The following is a 13,321-nucleotide window of genomic DNA, read 5'->3' on the forward strand; positions in this document are numbered from 1 at the left end:
AGTGATACGTGCCATGGAGACTTTTAACGGATACTTTCCAACACCAAAAGTTACCACGCTGAGAGATATTGTTTACGACACTATTATGCATACAATCCAAGTCATACGTTTATTGTCATTCATACTCTTATTTTTAACAGAATATCTTTGCAAAAGTGTTCATTGTGTCAATTCAGAGCTCAGAAATATTGTAATAATGTGTTTAAGGGGACTGACATTCAAGACGCACAACAGGAGAACACAACAACCACATTTTCAATTGACAATCATTGCTTTAAATGGATGTGGTCGATAGATTTGTATAGGTGTAGCAGTGTGATGTTGTTCCCCTAGATTATGCACCAAATTGCACACAAGGACCAATTCAAATCGGCCAGGTCAAGAGGGGAAGTTAATAATTTGATAATAATACTAATAATTCAGTGTATTTTCAAAATGTAATTACAGCTGCATAGCTAAAGTGTACAAACACTTTTTCATATCAATATTGTACATACATGTGATTGTAAAAGTTTTGTATATTCTGGTTTGGTCCATCGCGGTTTATCTGTATTTCCATACGCCCTTATTGTTCTCTTTTGCCTGCCCTTCGGCTTGAAAGGTATGTTGTCCTTGGCTCCGAAATTGTTCAATATAAAACCGTGGTAATGTTACACAATGTGCTGTTATGCTACCATAAGTTTGTTGCAATGTGGATAATATAAAGATTTATGTTATCAAGGTTCACAAAGCTCGCTAACTAGGGTATCTATTGTAACTTGTGAGTACTTGGGACAGTGTTTGAGTGAGTGTCCATGTGCTTGCGCAGGTGCCTGAGAGCTAGGACTGCGCCAAGGGTTAACATAATGTGTGTTGTCTCTTCGTGCAGGGCAAATAAAACATTATTCAACTAGCAGACCTCCAGTTGTGGCAGCGTCCTAATTTAAAGTACACAACGCAGAACGAACCACTTAACATATGCATATATAAATAATGTATTTAACTTGTAAGGCAAGGTTGGATTAGTAGGTCTAACCAACATTCACCTGGATAATCGCGTCATGAATTGGGACGTCCTCATAAACACATTATGACATAATAAAGAGTTTAATGTTTCACGAAATAAAGACATAGAAGCTTACCCATTTATACAGGTTCTACACATTCCATTTCTCCATGGCAATAGAATGTAAACATTCTATTTTGCGCCAAACATCGTCTTCAACTCAATTCTAAGTGCAGCATATTGGACGACTCCACAGTCATTGATCATTCGCGACTTTAAGTCATTCCTGTTATCTCTAGAGCATCCCGTATATCTATAGCGCTGCATTTCTTCCCCATCTTACCATGGATAGGGTGTGGTGCATTCCGGAGTTCACTTATGGTCCCACAAAGGTAATCTTAGGAGAAATTAATTTTAGCATACTGTAAATACCTGTGCATAATGTGCATAACAAAGCATCATTATTTTCATTATCTTCAAAGGAATTCTGTAGAAGCAGCCTTTATTTTCAGACTCTGCAGGCCTGCTGGGAGGAAACATATTACAATAAACAGGTAAGATTCATCCCACAAAAACATAAACAACAGAAAGAGAGTTGTATTTCAAGACAGTTTAGAGAAGGTGGTCATAAGAGTTTTTAATATCACTTGCAAATTGTGAGGCATGAGCAGTTGTGAAATGTTGCGAGAGGCCCTTCTGAAAGCACATTATATGGTGTTTCGTGGCACGGTCTCACACCTTACCTCATCTTGCAGAAGAAGCTCATGGTCCACTATCTGCTGCTCCAGAGTCAAGGCCAGGTCCCGCCCCATGTCACCACGGAGCACATGAGCAACTGGCTGGTGTCTCAGGGCAAAAAATCCCTTAGGGAGAGGTGAGTACCACGTCAGCACTCACCTTCACTGCCATTCCCTGCCACCAGCAGCACTCCAGGAGGTGTGGGTAAAATAAACAACAGAAGAATCAGAAGCCAGGAAACTTGAATTACTCTGTGTTTTATTTGAAGGGTGTGGAAGGAAACCCTGGAGGAAGGAAACAACCTCGCTCGGCTGGTAAGAGAACGAGAGTTAGAGACATACTACAAGTTAGTGAGCTCTTTACTGGCCTTTCAACAACGAGTTAGCACAGCAGAATAGATATGTTGTGAAATTACACTAATGGGACTTCCTGTTTCATACTGCAGGCCTGGGAAGTAAACACTTGCCTAAAAATGATGAACATAGAGCATGAGGCTTTCTGCAAGCTCCGCCGCTCCATGCACCCCACCTCGCCAGCTGACATGTGAGTTCCATGTACTGCCCTGCATATGACTTGATCCATTTATCTACACATCTGTAACTATGCAGAAACAGATTAAGACAGTGTTCTCTGTGAGCACATTGCACGTCGTTTAGCTTTGTCTTCTCCTTTTTGTTGATTTCAGCGATCCTAAGGTCCACCGCATCGTGGAAAGAGCTGTGAGGAGCATTCTGGGCGAGCAGTCCAATGAGCCCCATAGCAACCTGCTCAGCCCATCTCAGGTGGTGGTGGAGGTGGTGCCCAGGCTCCTCCTGGCCCTGTGGCTTCAGCCAGAGGAAGGCCATTCAGAGCACCCAATCCTAATAAGCGGGATGGCCGTGGGCATGGTGGTGGCCGTAGTGGAGAAGCTATCCTGCATGTTAAAGGACCCTTCCCCTCACATCCCTTTCTCCCGGGCTGCTGCTTTTGACTCTGTGCAGTCGATCCTCGGGAGAATCAGTCAGTCCTTCTCCACCGATGACCTGCAGAGCCCTTTTTATATGAGCTCTGTCTGTGCCTTTGTGGCGGACGAGGTGCAGAGCTGCTTCCAGCCCCCTGCAGCCACCCTACCAGTTCCCCCTGTCCTCGCGGTGGCCGTTTCCACCACACTACCAGCTGACATCCAAGCAGGTGAGTAGCAATGATAGAGAGCACTCTGACAGACACCTGCTCTGATGACATCTTGGTGCCTTGTAGTAGTAGAGCTCATCAGGATTGTTGTTGTCACCCATAACACAGACCCGGCTTCTTCCCACCTGGAGGTTGTGGACATCACCCCTAACAGAGAGGCAGATCAGGATTCTTCCCACCTGGAGGTTGTGGACATCACCCGTAAGACAGAGGCAGATCCGGCTTCTTCCGAACTGAAGGTTGTTGACATCACCTCTAACACGGAGGCAGACCCGGCTTCTTCCCACCTGAATGTGGTGGACATCACCCCTAATACAGAGGCAGAGCCCATCTCTTCCCTCTTGGAGGTTGTGGACGTCACACCTGAAGAAAGGGCTCTCACGATGGCCGTCTCCACCACTCTGCCAGCTGACATCCAAGCAGGTGAGTAACACTTAGAGAGCACTCTGACAGGTGCCGTTTGTCATGACATCTTAGTAGAACCTTTCAACTGGCCAGTGTTAAGAAGCTACGGTTTGCATTTGTTTACATTCTGTTCCTCTTTTTTCCATTTCCAGGGGATGTTGCTGTGGTCATCTCGGATGTCACCCCACACGTCACCAAGGACGTGACACTGGATGTTCCATGCAGAGCTAGGAAAGGGGCAGTCCGGCGATTATTTTGCAGGCTTTGGAGGGCAGTGTGCTGCTGCGCCTGCCACAAGGAAGAGGAGGAACAATATTAATTATTCATCAGACCTTCAGAAATGGGATTGAACCATAGACCATTAAATTATAATTGGACTCAATTCTGCTTTTCTTCTGTTTACTACTTAATTTCAGAACTTTTCTATAAACTTTCACTTTGCAAGTGTGGAGTAGGTTGTGTAAATAAGTGGGAAACATCCCAATTTTAATGCTTTTAATAATTTACTTGTACATTTAAAAACAAATGTATTATTTGACAACAAAAAAACAGAGGGCGCTCAACCAATGTTGAGTTGAGGTGCAACCAAAAATTTGAATCATCATAGAAAAGGAAATAGCGCAACTCTTGCTCACTATAAAAAAAATGCATTGTTTTATTCAGGCAAGGTTAAAAGTTTAACGTTTCGGCCTAGTCTATGATGATATGCAAGTTGTGTTTGCCCAGGAAAAGGGTGACCCAGACTCACCCTGGTTCTTGAGGGTTGAAGACAGTGAAAAATGATCATTAAATAAATGGGACTTGTCAATTCTTGAATAAAAATCTTCAATGAACATGAATTTAAATACAATTGACTTGAGGATCAGAGCAGGCAGGCTGACTGGCTAGCCCTGAAGGCCCTCTGCCTCTACCTCTGTGTGGTTCATCTCATCCAAGAGGTTGTGTGGGTTGTCTTTCTCTGTTGGTGTGAATCACTATGACCTCTCCCTCTACCTGTCATTTGGCTGATCAGAAGCATTCTGCTCTTTCTTGCTCACATGAACAGGAGGAATGGCCTCTGGGGTAACCTCCTCCTCTATCTAACGCCTCTTCCACCTCCTCTTTCTGACTTGTTCTCTCTCACTGGGTGTTGGATAGTTCCTCCTCCTCTGTGTCTTTGTGAGTTTGGAGGGAGTTATCCTGTTCCGACTTCCTCTAAGGGTGTGCACCGTAATCTCTTTGTGTGTTGAGGGGTTCAGTGGTTTTGGAGGGAGTCTGAAGTTCGATTTCTAGCGATGACTGTGGGGTCTGTCCCGTGGTGGTGTCCTCCTCCCTCCAAACACCCAGCCACTGAGACATGTGATGAGGCCAAGAAAGATCCCTCTGGAAGGACGGGATAGGACACATCACAACACTGCTGCTCATTCATATTCAAACACACCTCAGAGTACGGACACAAACATGGACCCCCACACACACACAGTCACATCACGGTTACAATGTTTACTGTTTCCAACATGAATGTATTGTAATGTGCAGAACAATGCCGGTCCGGTGGTTAAAGCTTGGAGAACTTTCCAGTTCATCAGCCCCATCATCACCTACATGCGTGGGGGATCCCAGGTATGTGTCTTTGTAACTAGCTAATCCTAATCTACATTGTCAGTCATTTGATCTTGATGAAATGTGTCACAGCCATTGCTGAAGTGGTTTTGTTGATGTTGTCTTGTTGTTTATCTCAACAGCAGGTGGTGGTGAGGATGCACCACGTGAGTAGGGTGAGAGGCCTGGAGACTCAACTGGTGTGTGCCACAGCCAGGCTTAGTCCTGAGGGCATCCCCTACTGTGCCACCAAAGTGCAGTCCAACACTTGGATCCAGGTAAGAAGTAAATACTACTGAAATAGTATTAGATTAGTTTTTCTTCACTTTTTCCATTTGGCCTTAACATGTATTCTCTCTGTCAGCGTGTGGCTGGCAGGGTGACCCACTATGCGTCTCACCTCCGCCACGAGACGTCTGTGGACGTGATGCTTAGCTGCTACCAGGTAAATAAACGATTTCCTATGTAAATAGACTAGACATTACTGGGCATTTTTACATTAGATTTGGTGTGTTTTCTAATAACGTGTGTGTGGTAAACAGGTGTGTTGTGTGTGTTTTGAGCAGCAGACTGATGTCTCAGTGGTGTACGCCACTCTCCACATGGGGCTGGACGGGCTTCTCTCCTCTTCAGCGTGGTCGGAGGCTGCCTCCTTCTCTACGCCCACCACTCAGCAGTTCACTGGCCCAGAGCCTGAGGGCCACAACTGGTATGAGGTCAGACGTTACACACACATACTATTGACTAGGATCATTAAGATCCTTCCATTGACCGATTGTTTTATGTCATTGCATTGGTCATTGATTTTGAATGCTTGTTTTGTCGTAGGGCTGGGAGGAGGACCTGCTGCCTGAGGAGAGGGAGGTTCCTCTGCTAAAGTGAGTTCCTCTAAATGTCTGTGTCGTCTGGGCTTGTCAGATGCTGAAGGATAGTGGTCATAATGCTGTTATCCCCCATTGACTCTAATGGTTGACGTGCTCCATTCCCTCCCTTTTCACAGCCTCTACCTTACCACCAAGAGAGTGGAGGACATCGCCCTGAGGCTCGTCTCCCTGCGCCAGGCCTTCACTGTGAGTGGACCCACTTTTCTTTTTCTCTCTGTGATTTCTTGTTCTGTCTCCTAGAGGAAGATGTCTCACCCTAACTCTTCCCTCTTTCCTAGACCCTGCTTGGTTCCACCCTGAGCAGGAACCATCTGTTTGTGGCGGGAAAGGTCCTCCTGGGCGCTTTGGTTCAGGCCAACCACATGGTAACTCACTAACTCATTCTCTTTCAAGGGAATTAGAGCATCCCTGAGGGGAAATGTGTTCTGTTCACTAAGATGCTATTTTCATTGTCATAGGACGAGGCCAAATTCATCCGTACCTATAACGACTTTGTGGACTACCTGAGTGACCCCTCCAAGCGGAATGACATTGAGAGGGAGCTGGCTGAGGCAAAGGTGAGTTCATTAACTCTTTCAAGTCTCACTGAGTTCTTCCACATGCATGTCTTTTATACATCACTTTTATACATCACAGTAGCTGATCTATATGAAATCATTCCTATTTTCTCCTAATGTGTTTTCTTGTCCTAGATCCATCATGTGAACATGATAGATGTCCTCTTTGAGCTGGTGCTGTTTGGGATGATGACAGCTCAGAAGTCCCTGATGGTGGTAAGTAGCATCTCACTGGTACATGTTTTGATCTCTCTCTATTAGCAGTTTCACTTAAATGCCTCTTCTCTTCTCTCCTCTTTTCTCCTCCTTTGTTTCCCTTAGCACCCTGGTGGGTTCGTGGAGCGTCTGCACGCTCTCCTGTACTCCTTCCTGCCCACTGCTGCCAACATGGAGCCAGAGGCTGACAGATACCTGCTGCTGCTCAATGTAAGAGTCAAGAGGTTACTTCCTGTTTACTTCCTTATTCATGGTTAACCAGGTTTCAATGCCATTTTAGGGGGAGTATTTCTAATTGTCTCTCTCCTCTTGATAAGCTAGTAACTCAGAGCCATTTTCAATGTGTTGTGTGGTGTTCTCTTCAGGACGGGCTGATGGCTCTGCTAGATGACATGTTTGGCCAGCAGCTGGCCTGGTACTTTAACCCAGAGTCTCTGGTTACTGAGCTCTCCACCCTCCTGGAGTACCACTTGGAGAACCTCATGGCCAGCATGTAGTCCTACTGCAGGGACCATACTGACCTAAGACAGGGATTTTTTTACTAGGATTAAATGTCAGGAATTGTGAAAAACTGAGTTTAAATGTATTTGGTTAAGGTGTATGTAAACATCAGACTTCAACTGTACCTAGAAGTACACACTATTCTTATTTTTTTTAAATGTATCTTAAAAGTAAAAGTAATATAGTCAACTATACAACTTCTACTACTACTACTACTACTACCCTTTATATCATCCAATAATATATAATGAAAAACACTCAACATGAAGAATTAATACAATTATGTTAATTTCAAATATTTATTTTGAAATATAGATTAGGTGCTCTTCTTTTTATAGCAGGAAGTAAAGGGACTGGACAAGGCTTTGCCTATAGCTGAAAACATCCTGGAAATGAGCGAACGCTTCCTTGGTTTCTTCTTGGTGGAGCATACACTCTCTGTTCGGCAGGATTCTTGATCATTGACAATTGCTGAAAAAAAAAATGTAAATATAACATTTTCTTTAACTGACCCTAGTTGGTGTGAAGAATTACTATTGCATTATTATTATTTAAATTGTAATGTTCTACATTATTTACAAATGTAGGGCGGCAGGTAGCCTCGCAGTCTCAATCCGCCTATTTAACGCAGAAGTGTTACATAAGCCCTGGGGGGGCCTAAGACTGTTTAGTGCCAAAAAGAAGGTGATAAAAACATTTAAAATGATATATATACATATGAATATAAATATATATTTGTCAACTTTCTTATATCTCTCAGATTTAGGACAGACACTTCAGTTCCATGTAGTGAATCTGTTATTCAATGCGTTTGTATGGGCAAATAGCAGTAAGGCCGATACAAACTCCTCGGCCCAGACAGGGCTTAGACTCTTGTGGGTTAAAAAGCATGATCATTACAAAGGTGCAACTCGTGCTGGGGTCAATAAAAGGCCACGCTAAAATGTGCAGTTTTGTCACACCACACAATGCCACAGATGTCTCAGAGACAGAGACTGAGAAAAATAGGAGCAAGGAAAAACGCTGGTTGACTTGTTTTGAGGGAGCGTGCAATTGGCATGCTGACTGCAGGAATGTCCACCAGAGCTGTGGCCAGAGAATTGAATGTTTATTTCTTTACCATAAGCCGCCTTCAATGTCGTTTTAGAGAATTTGGCAGTATGTCCAACCGGCCTCACAACCACAGACCAAGTATATGGCGTCATGTTGGCTGTAGGGTTATGGTGTGTGCAGGCATAATCTACGGACAACGAACATAATTGCATTTTATCAATGGCAATTTGAATACACAGAGATACCGTCACGAGATCCTTAGGCCCATTGTCGTGCCATTCATCCACCGCCATCACCTCATGTTTCAGCATGATAATGCATGGACCCATGTCGAAAGGCCTGCATACTCACCAGACATGTCACCCATTTAGCATGTTTGTGATGCTCTGGATTGACGTGTTCAACAGCGTGTTCCAGTTCCCACCAATATTCAACAACTTCGCACAGCTATTGAAGAGGAGTGGGACAACATTCCATAGGCCACAATCAACAGCCTGATCAACTCTATGCGAAGGAGAAGTGACACGCTGCATGAGGCAAATGGTGATCACACCAGATACTGACTGGTTTTCTGATCCACGCCCCTACCTTTTTTTAAGGTATCTGTGATGAACATATGCATATCTGTATTCCCAGTCATGTGAAATCCATAGATAAGGGCCTAATGAGCATATTTCAATTGACTGCTTTCCATATATGAACTGAAACTCAATAAAATCTTTGAAATTGTTGCATGTTGCGTTTATATTTTTGTTCAGTACACATTTGAGTGTATTGACTTACCTGTTTCACTGACGGCAGGGGTCTGGTTCTGGGAAGGTGTTGGAGTGCAGTGGTTCTTCTTGTTGTCCTTCTTTGTACACTGGGTAACAAACAGTCATTTATACAGTAGGAGAAATTGCACACAAAGGGTATCAGTGTTTACCATCATACTGTACGTAATGAATAAAAATAATCTTTATAATTTGTATTTTGATGACATATGTACCTTTGGGTTGAGTCCACAGAGAGCGCTGAATCTTCCTCTCTTCTTTTCCTTTCTACCAGTTGTTGGAAGCCCAGAATGACCTACCTCGTCACTGCCAAGTGCATTGTGTGATGACAACTGGGTCATGGAGGGAGGTGAAGAGCTAGCCTCATTGCATTTAGCTAGTAGTTCCCTAGTTAATGATTTGACCAGGGCATCGTCAAATGCATAATCCGTTGACTTCATTGCAACCTGGAGCATCTTCTCTGACCCGAATTCTTGAAGAAGCCCCATGTAGACAGCCTTGAAAATCTCTTTGATTTTCAGATTCTGGGGGTAGGCTTGAGTTTGTTCAGGGCCTGAGGTGCCACAGAACTCAGACAGAATCCTCTTTGTGAGAACTCTTGATGTTTCACCAATGTCGGAGGATTCCAGTAATGTGATAGGGGTGATCATTGACAGCAATCTAACAATCAGTAAAAGTACCAAAGAGGTGTAGTCATTGCTAGTGGAGTCAAATAATGCATGTGTATCAGAGTCCATGGCTGATGAAGTTGATGGATGCACAGAGACACTAGACATCTCCAGATCTTTGTTGTCCATCTTGGATTCCACCTCTCCTAAAACTTGAATATGCACAGTTCCACCATTGTGTGTGCTGCTGCCAGAGAGAGAGGGTTTAGGAAATGATTTGGCACTAGACTGACGGCTAGTGGTCATGAGAGCCGGGCTGTCAGAGTCAAGTGTTCCAGCATCAGTTGGGGACAACCCATTGATTATGTTCATCAACTCTGATAATTCTTCTGATGAATTGGAGGCCACAGAACAGGTATCCATGACCTGATTGACCATTATATTGGTGAAAAGGCTCTTTGTGTCACAGTAAACCTGTGTGGAACTAATGGAGGTGGCAGAAGAGTTCGGGATAAGCTGACTTGTTTCCTGCAGAGAACCATCAGAGATGATAGTTTGGCAGAAATCGGATCCTTGTGATGGTGGAGGAAGCCAGAAGACAATCTGCTGTAGCAGACGTTTTATTGACTCCGTAGCAAAGGAGTACACAAGGTCAGATGGGAACTCCCTGGATTCTTCAGAAGCATTCAATCCTGTCTTCAGCTTCAAAAGAATAGAGTCAGACACGCTCTTGCCAGCTGGCACAAAAAGAGCCTGGGGGGTGTTGTGACTTTTTATGAGCTCATAAACTTTGTCAGTGAGCTCATGTGAGAAGTTCTGAAGACCGTCCCTGGGGCTGAGTCTCGCAAGTCTTCTTGTAAAAGAAGTGACATCATCTGCAGTGGCTATGTGTTCCGTATCTTCTCTTGGAATGACCTCCATAACAGTGTCAACTATGGCAGAGATGGTTTGCCTTGTGTAATTTGTTGACCCTTGTGAATGAGTTGAGGAGTCACTCATATCAATGACCGAACTCCTAATGATAGGACAATATATTTCAACAGGCCACTCATTGGGGACTGGAGTGCCTGGAAGAGAATTTGTAAAATCACTCTGAGACCCTCTGGTCATGGCAGAGGTGATGGACAGGGAGGACTTTGAGGAGGATGGCCGGTGTATCTCGTGTCTATCAGTTCTCACCATGTCAACATCCTCCAACATGGAGCCCACGATGGAACGAGTCAAGAGGCCTTTCTCTGAGGTGCTCATCCTCTCTGACATAGACACTCTCCTCTGGATTGTCATCAGAGTCTGACTAATTAAGGCTTTGGAATAATTTGCCATGCTGGTCTGGCTGCCTTCATGTACACTGTAAATCATTTGTGTAGAAGTAGCTGTTCTGCATATGGATTCGGCATGTTTGGGGGCCTCAACCACATTGTCTAGGAGGACCGGTTGTTGCTGGGCAAAAAAATCCTTGACCTTGGTGAACACATTGTTGAACAGGTTAACAGTGCCTGGCCAAATGATCTTTCCTTTCACATTGGCCCCGTTGTGAACACTGACAGGAAGGGTTGAAGCTGACAGGGATCTCTCTAACTGGCCAGACACTGAAGCATCAGACATTTTAGTCATCTGGGTGAAGCTATTAACGTCTTTAGTGATGCTTCTGACGATGTTGGATGCTGCAGAATTGGTGTGCAGAGAAGAGGTGAATAAAGATGGAGTTCCACTCTTCTGAAGGATTTTGACATCTCTATCATCACCATCATTACTGGACTCTGCACAAATGTCTGCACTTCTACCATCAAGGCTGGTATTTACAATACCAATTAACCCTGATTGAAGGATCCCACCAGCCATATGTGAGGCTTTAGTTTGAAATTCATCAGTACATAGTTTGTCAAAGGCTTTGGATTTAAGACTTCTAGAGGATGCCTCCTCCTCATCATTGTTGATCTCACCATGCAAATTGTCCTGTGTATTGACAGCATAGTCATCAACAGATAAATATGATTTGGAGGCGGCAAGGACGTCAATCTGAGAAACAACGGCATCCAAAAGCTTGGACAGGTCTTCTGTATCTCCTTTTAGGCTAGAGAGGCATTCCTCCATGGATTCCTCAGAGTGATACACAGTGAGGATCTGACTAATGACCTCCTTGGTACAGGTTTGAAGGTCCGCTTGGATTTCAAGAGAATCCCTATTACAAGTCACCTGAGAATCTAAACTTTCACTAGGAGCCTGTTTGAGAGTCTCATCATATATTGGTGTAACACCATCGATGACCTTTACAGAGTCTTGGCAGGAAGTGAGAAAACGCCTCAGCATTTCTCGAACAAGCCGACTCAGCAGCAGCAGCAGCAGCAGCAGTTGCCACCAGCAGCAGCGCTGCCACCAGCAGCAGCTGCCACCAGCAGCGTTCGCCAGCCAGCAGCAGCCGCCACCAGCAGCAGCAGCAGCAGCAGCAGCAGCAGTTACAGCAGCAGCAGCAGCCAGCGCAGCCAGCGAGCGCCAGCATGCAGCCAGTTGCCAGCCAGCAGCGCTGTTAAGCAGCAGCAGCAGCGCCGCCAGCCGCTGTTAGCAGCAGCAGCAGCGTTACAGCCAGCGCTGCATCTGCAGCAGCAGCGTTGCTGCTGTCACCACTGCCACGCAGCAGCACGCGCCACCAGCAGCATATTAGCAGCAGCAGCGTTGCCGCTGCCACCAGCACAGCACCAGCAGCAGCATGCACGCTGCTGCACAGCAGCGTTGCTCGCCACCAGCAGCAAGCGCCGCTGCCACCAGCAGCGAGCTGCTGCCACCAGCAGCAGCAGCGCAGCACCACGACCAGCCAAGCGCTTCACGCGACCAGCAGCAGCCGCTGCACACCAGCAGCAGCACGCTGCCACCAGCAGCAGCAGCACCAGCAGCAGCGCTGCCACCAGCAGCAGCAGCGTCGCCAGCAGCGTTGTTATCAGCCGCCAGCTGTTGCTAGCCAGCTAGCAGCAGCCAAGCGTTGCCGCCGCCACCAGCAGCACCAGCAGCGTTGCCACCAATAGCTCAGCGCGCCAGCAGCGTTGCCGCCACCAGCAGCGTTGGTTGCTGGCGAGCAGCAGCGAGCATAGTAGTAGAGCCGGATCAGCGGTAGCGGTAGCAGAACCGGGCGGTGGCAGAACCGCGGTAGCGGTAGTAGAACCGGCGTAGCTGTAGCAGAACCGGGCGGGCAGTAGAACTGGCGGTAGTTGCGAATCGGGCGGTCGCTGCAGTAGAACCGGGCAAAAGTAGAACCGGGCGTAGTAGATCCGGCGTAGTAGAACGGGCGGTGGCGGTAGTCAACGCTGGTGGCGTAGTAGTAGCGTGTGTGTAGAACTGGCGGTCGTAGAACCGGGCGGTAGCGGTAGGAGAACCGGCGGCGTAGGAGAACCGCCATGGCGGTGGTAGAACCGGCGGTAGAACCGGCGGCGGCAGGTAGAGAACCGGGCGGTGGCGTGTAGGAGAACCGGAGGCGGGAGGTGGGCAGAACCGCGTGCGGCTGCAGTAGTACCGGGCGGGCAGCGGTAGTAGAACCGGCGGGGGCGGCGGTAGAACCGGCGGGTGGTGGCACCGGCGTAGTAGTACTCGGGCGGTGAAGCGTAGTATCGGTATCGTAGAACCGCGGCAGCGGTAGGTAGAACCGGCGTGGCAGGGAACCGCGGCAGTAGTACCAGGGCGGCGTAGTAGAACCGGCGGTCGAGAACCGGCGGTAGCGGTAGTAGAACCGGGCGTGTAGTAGAACCGCAGTAGCGTAGTGGGAACCGGGCGGTAGTGGAATCGGCGTGTAGCGGTAGGAGAACCGGGCGGTAGTGAACCGGCGGTGAAGCGGGTAGTAGGAACCGGTGGTAGTAGAACC

At 46.7% G+C, this 13,321-nt stretch overlaps 1 protein-coding gene across 1 annotated transcript; it reads left to right on the forward strand.

Annotated features, from left to right (window-relative positions):
* The first annotated feature begins 2,623 nt into the window (after window positions 1-2,623).
* On the forward strand, window positions 2,624-4,050 carry LOC135532747 (uncharacterized). Its single transcript, XM_064960193.1, has 3 exons — window positions 2,624-2,893; window positions 3,002-3,316; window positions 3,451-4,050. The coding sequence occupies exons 1-3, from the start codon at window positions 2,641-2,643 to the stop codon at window positions 3,615-3,617; spliced, it is 735 nt and encodes a 244-aa protein (XP_064816265.1). The 5' UTR covers window positions 2,624-2,640; the 3' UTR covers window positions 3,618-4,050.
* Window positions 4,051-13,321: the final 9,271 nt, after the last annotated feature.

The sequence above is a fragment of the Oncorhynchus masou genome, unplaced genomic scaffold, assembly GCF_036934945.1.
Source record: "Oncorhynchus masou masou isolate Uvic2021 unplaced genomic scaffold, UVic_Omas_1.1 unplaced_scaffold_2004, whole genome shotgun sequence".
In the NCBI taxonomy this organism is placed as follows: Eukaryota; Metazoa; Chordata; class Actinopteri; order Salmoniformes; family Salmonidae; genus Oncorhynchus; species Oncorhynchus masou.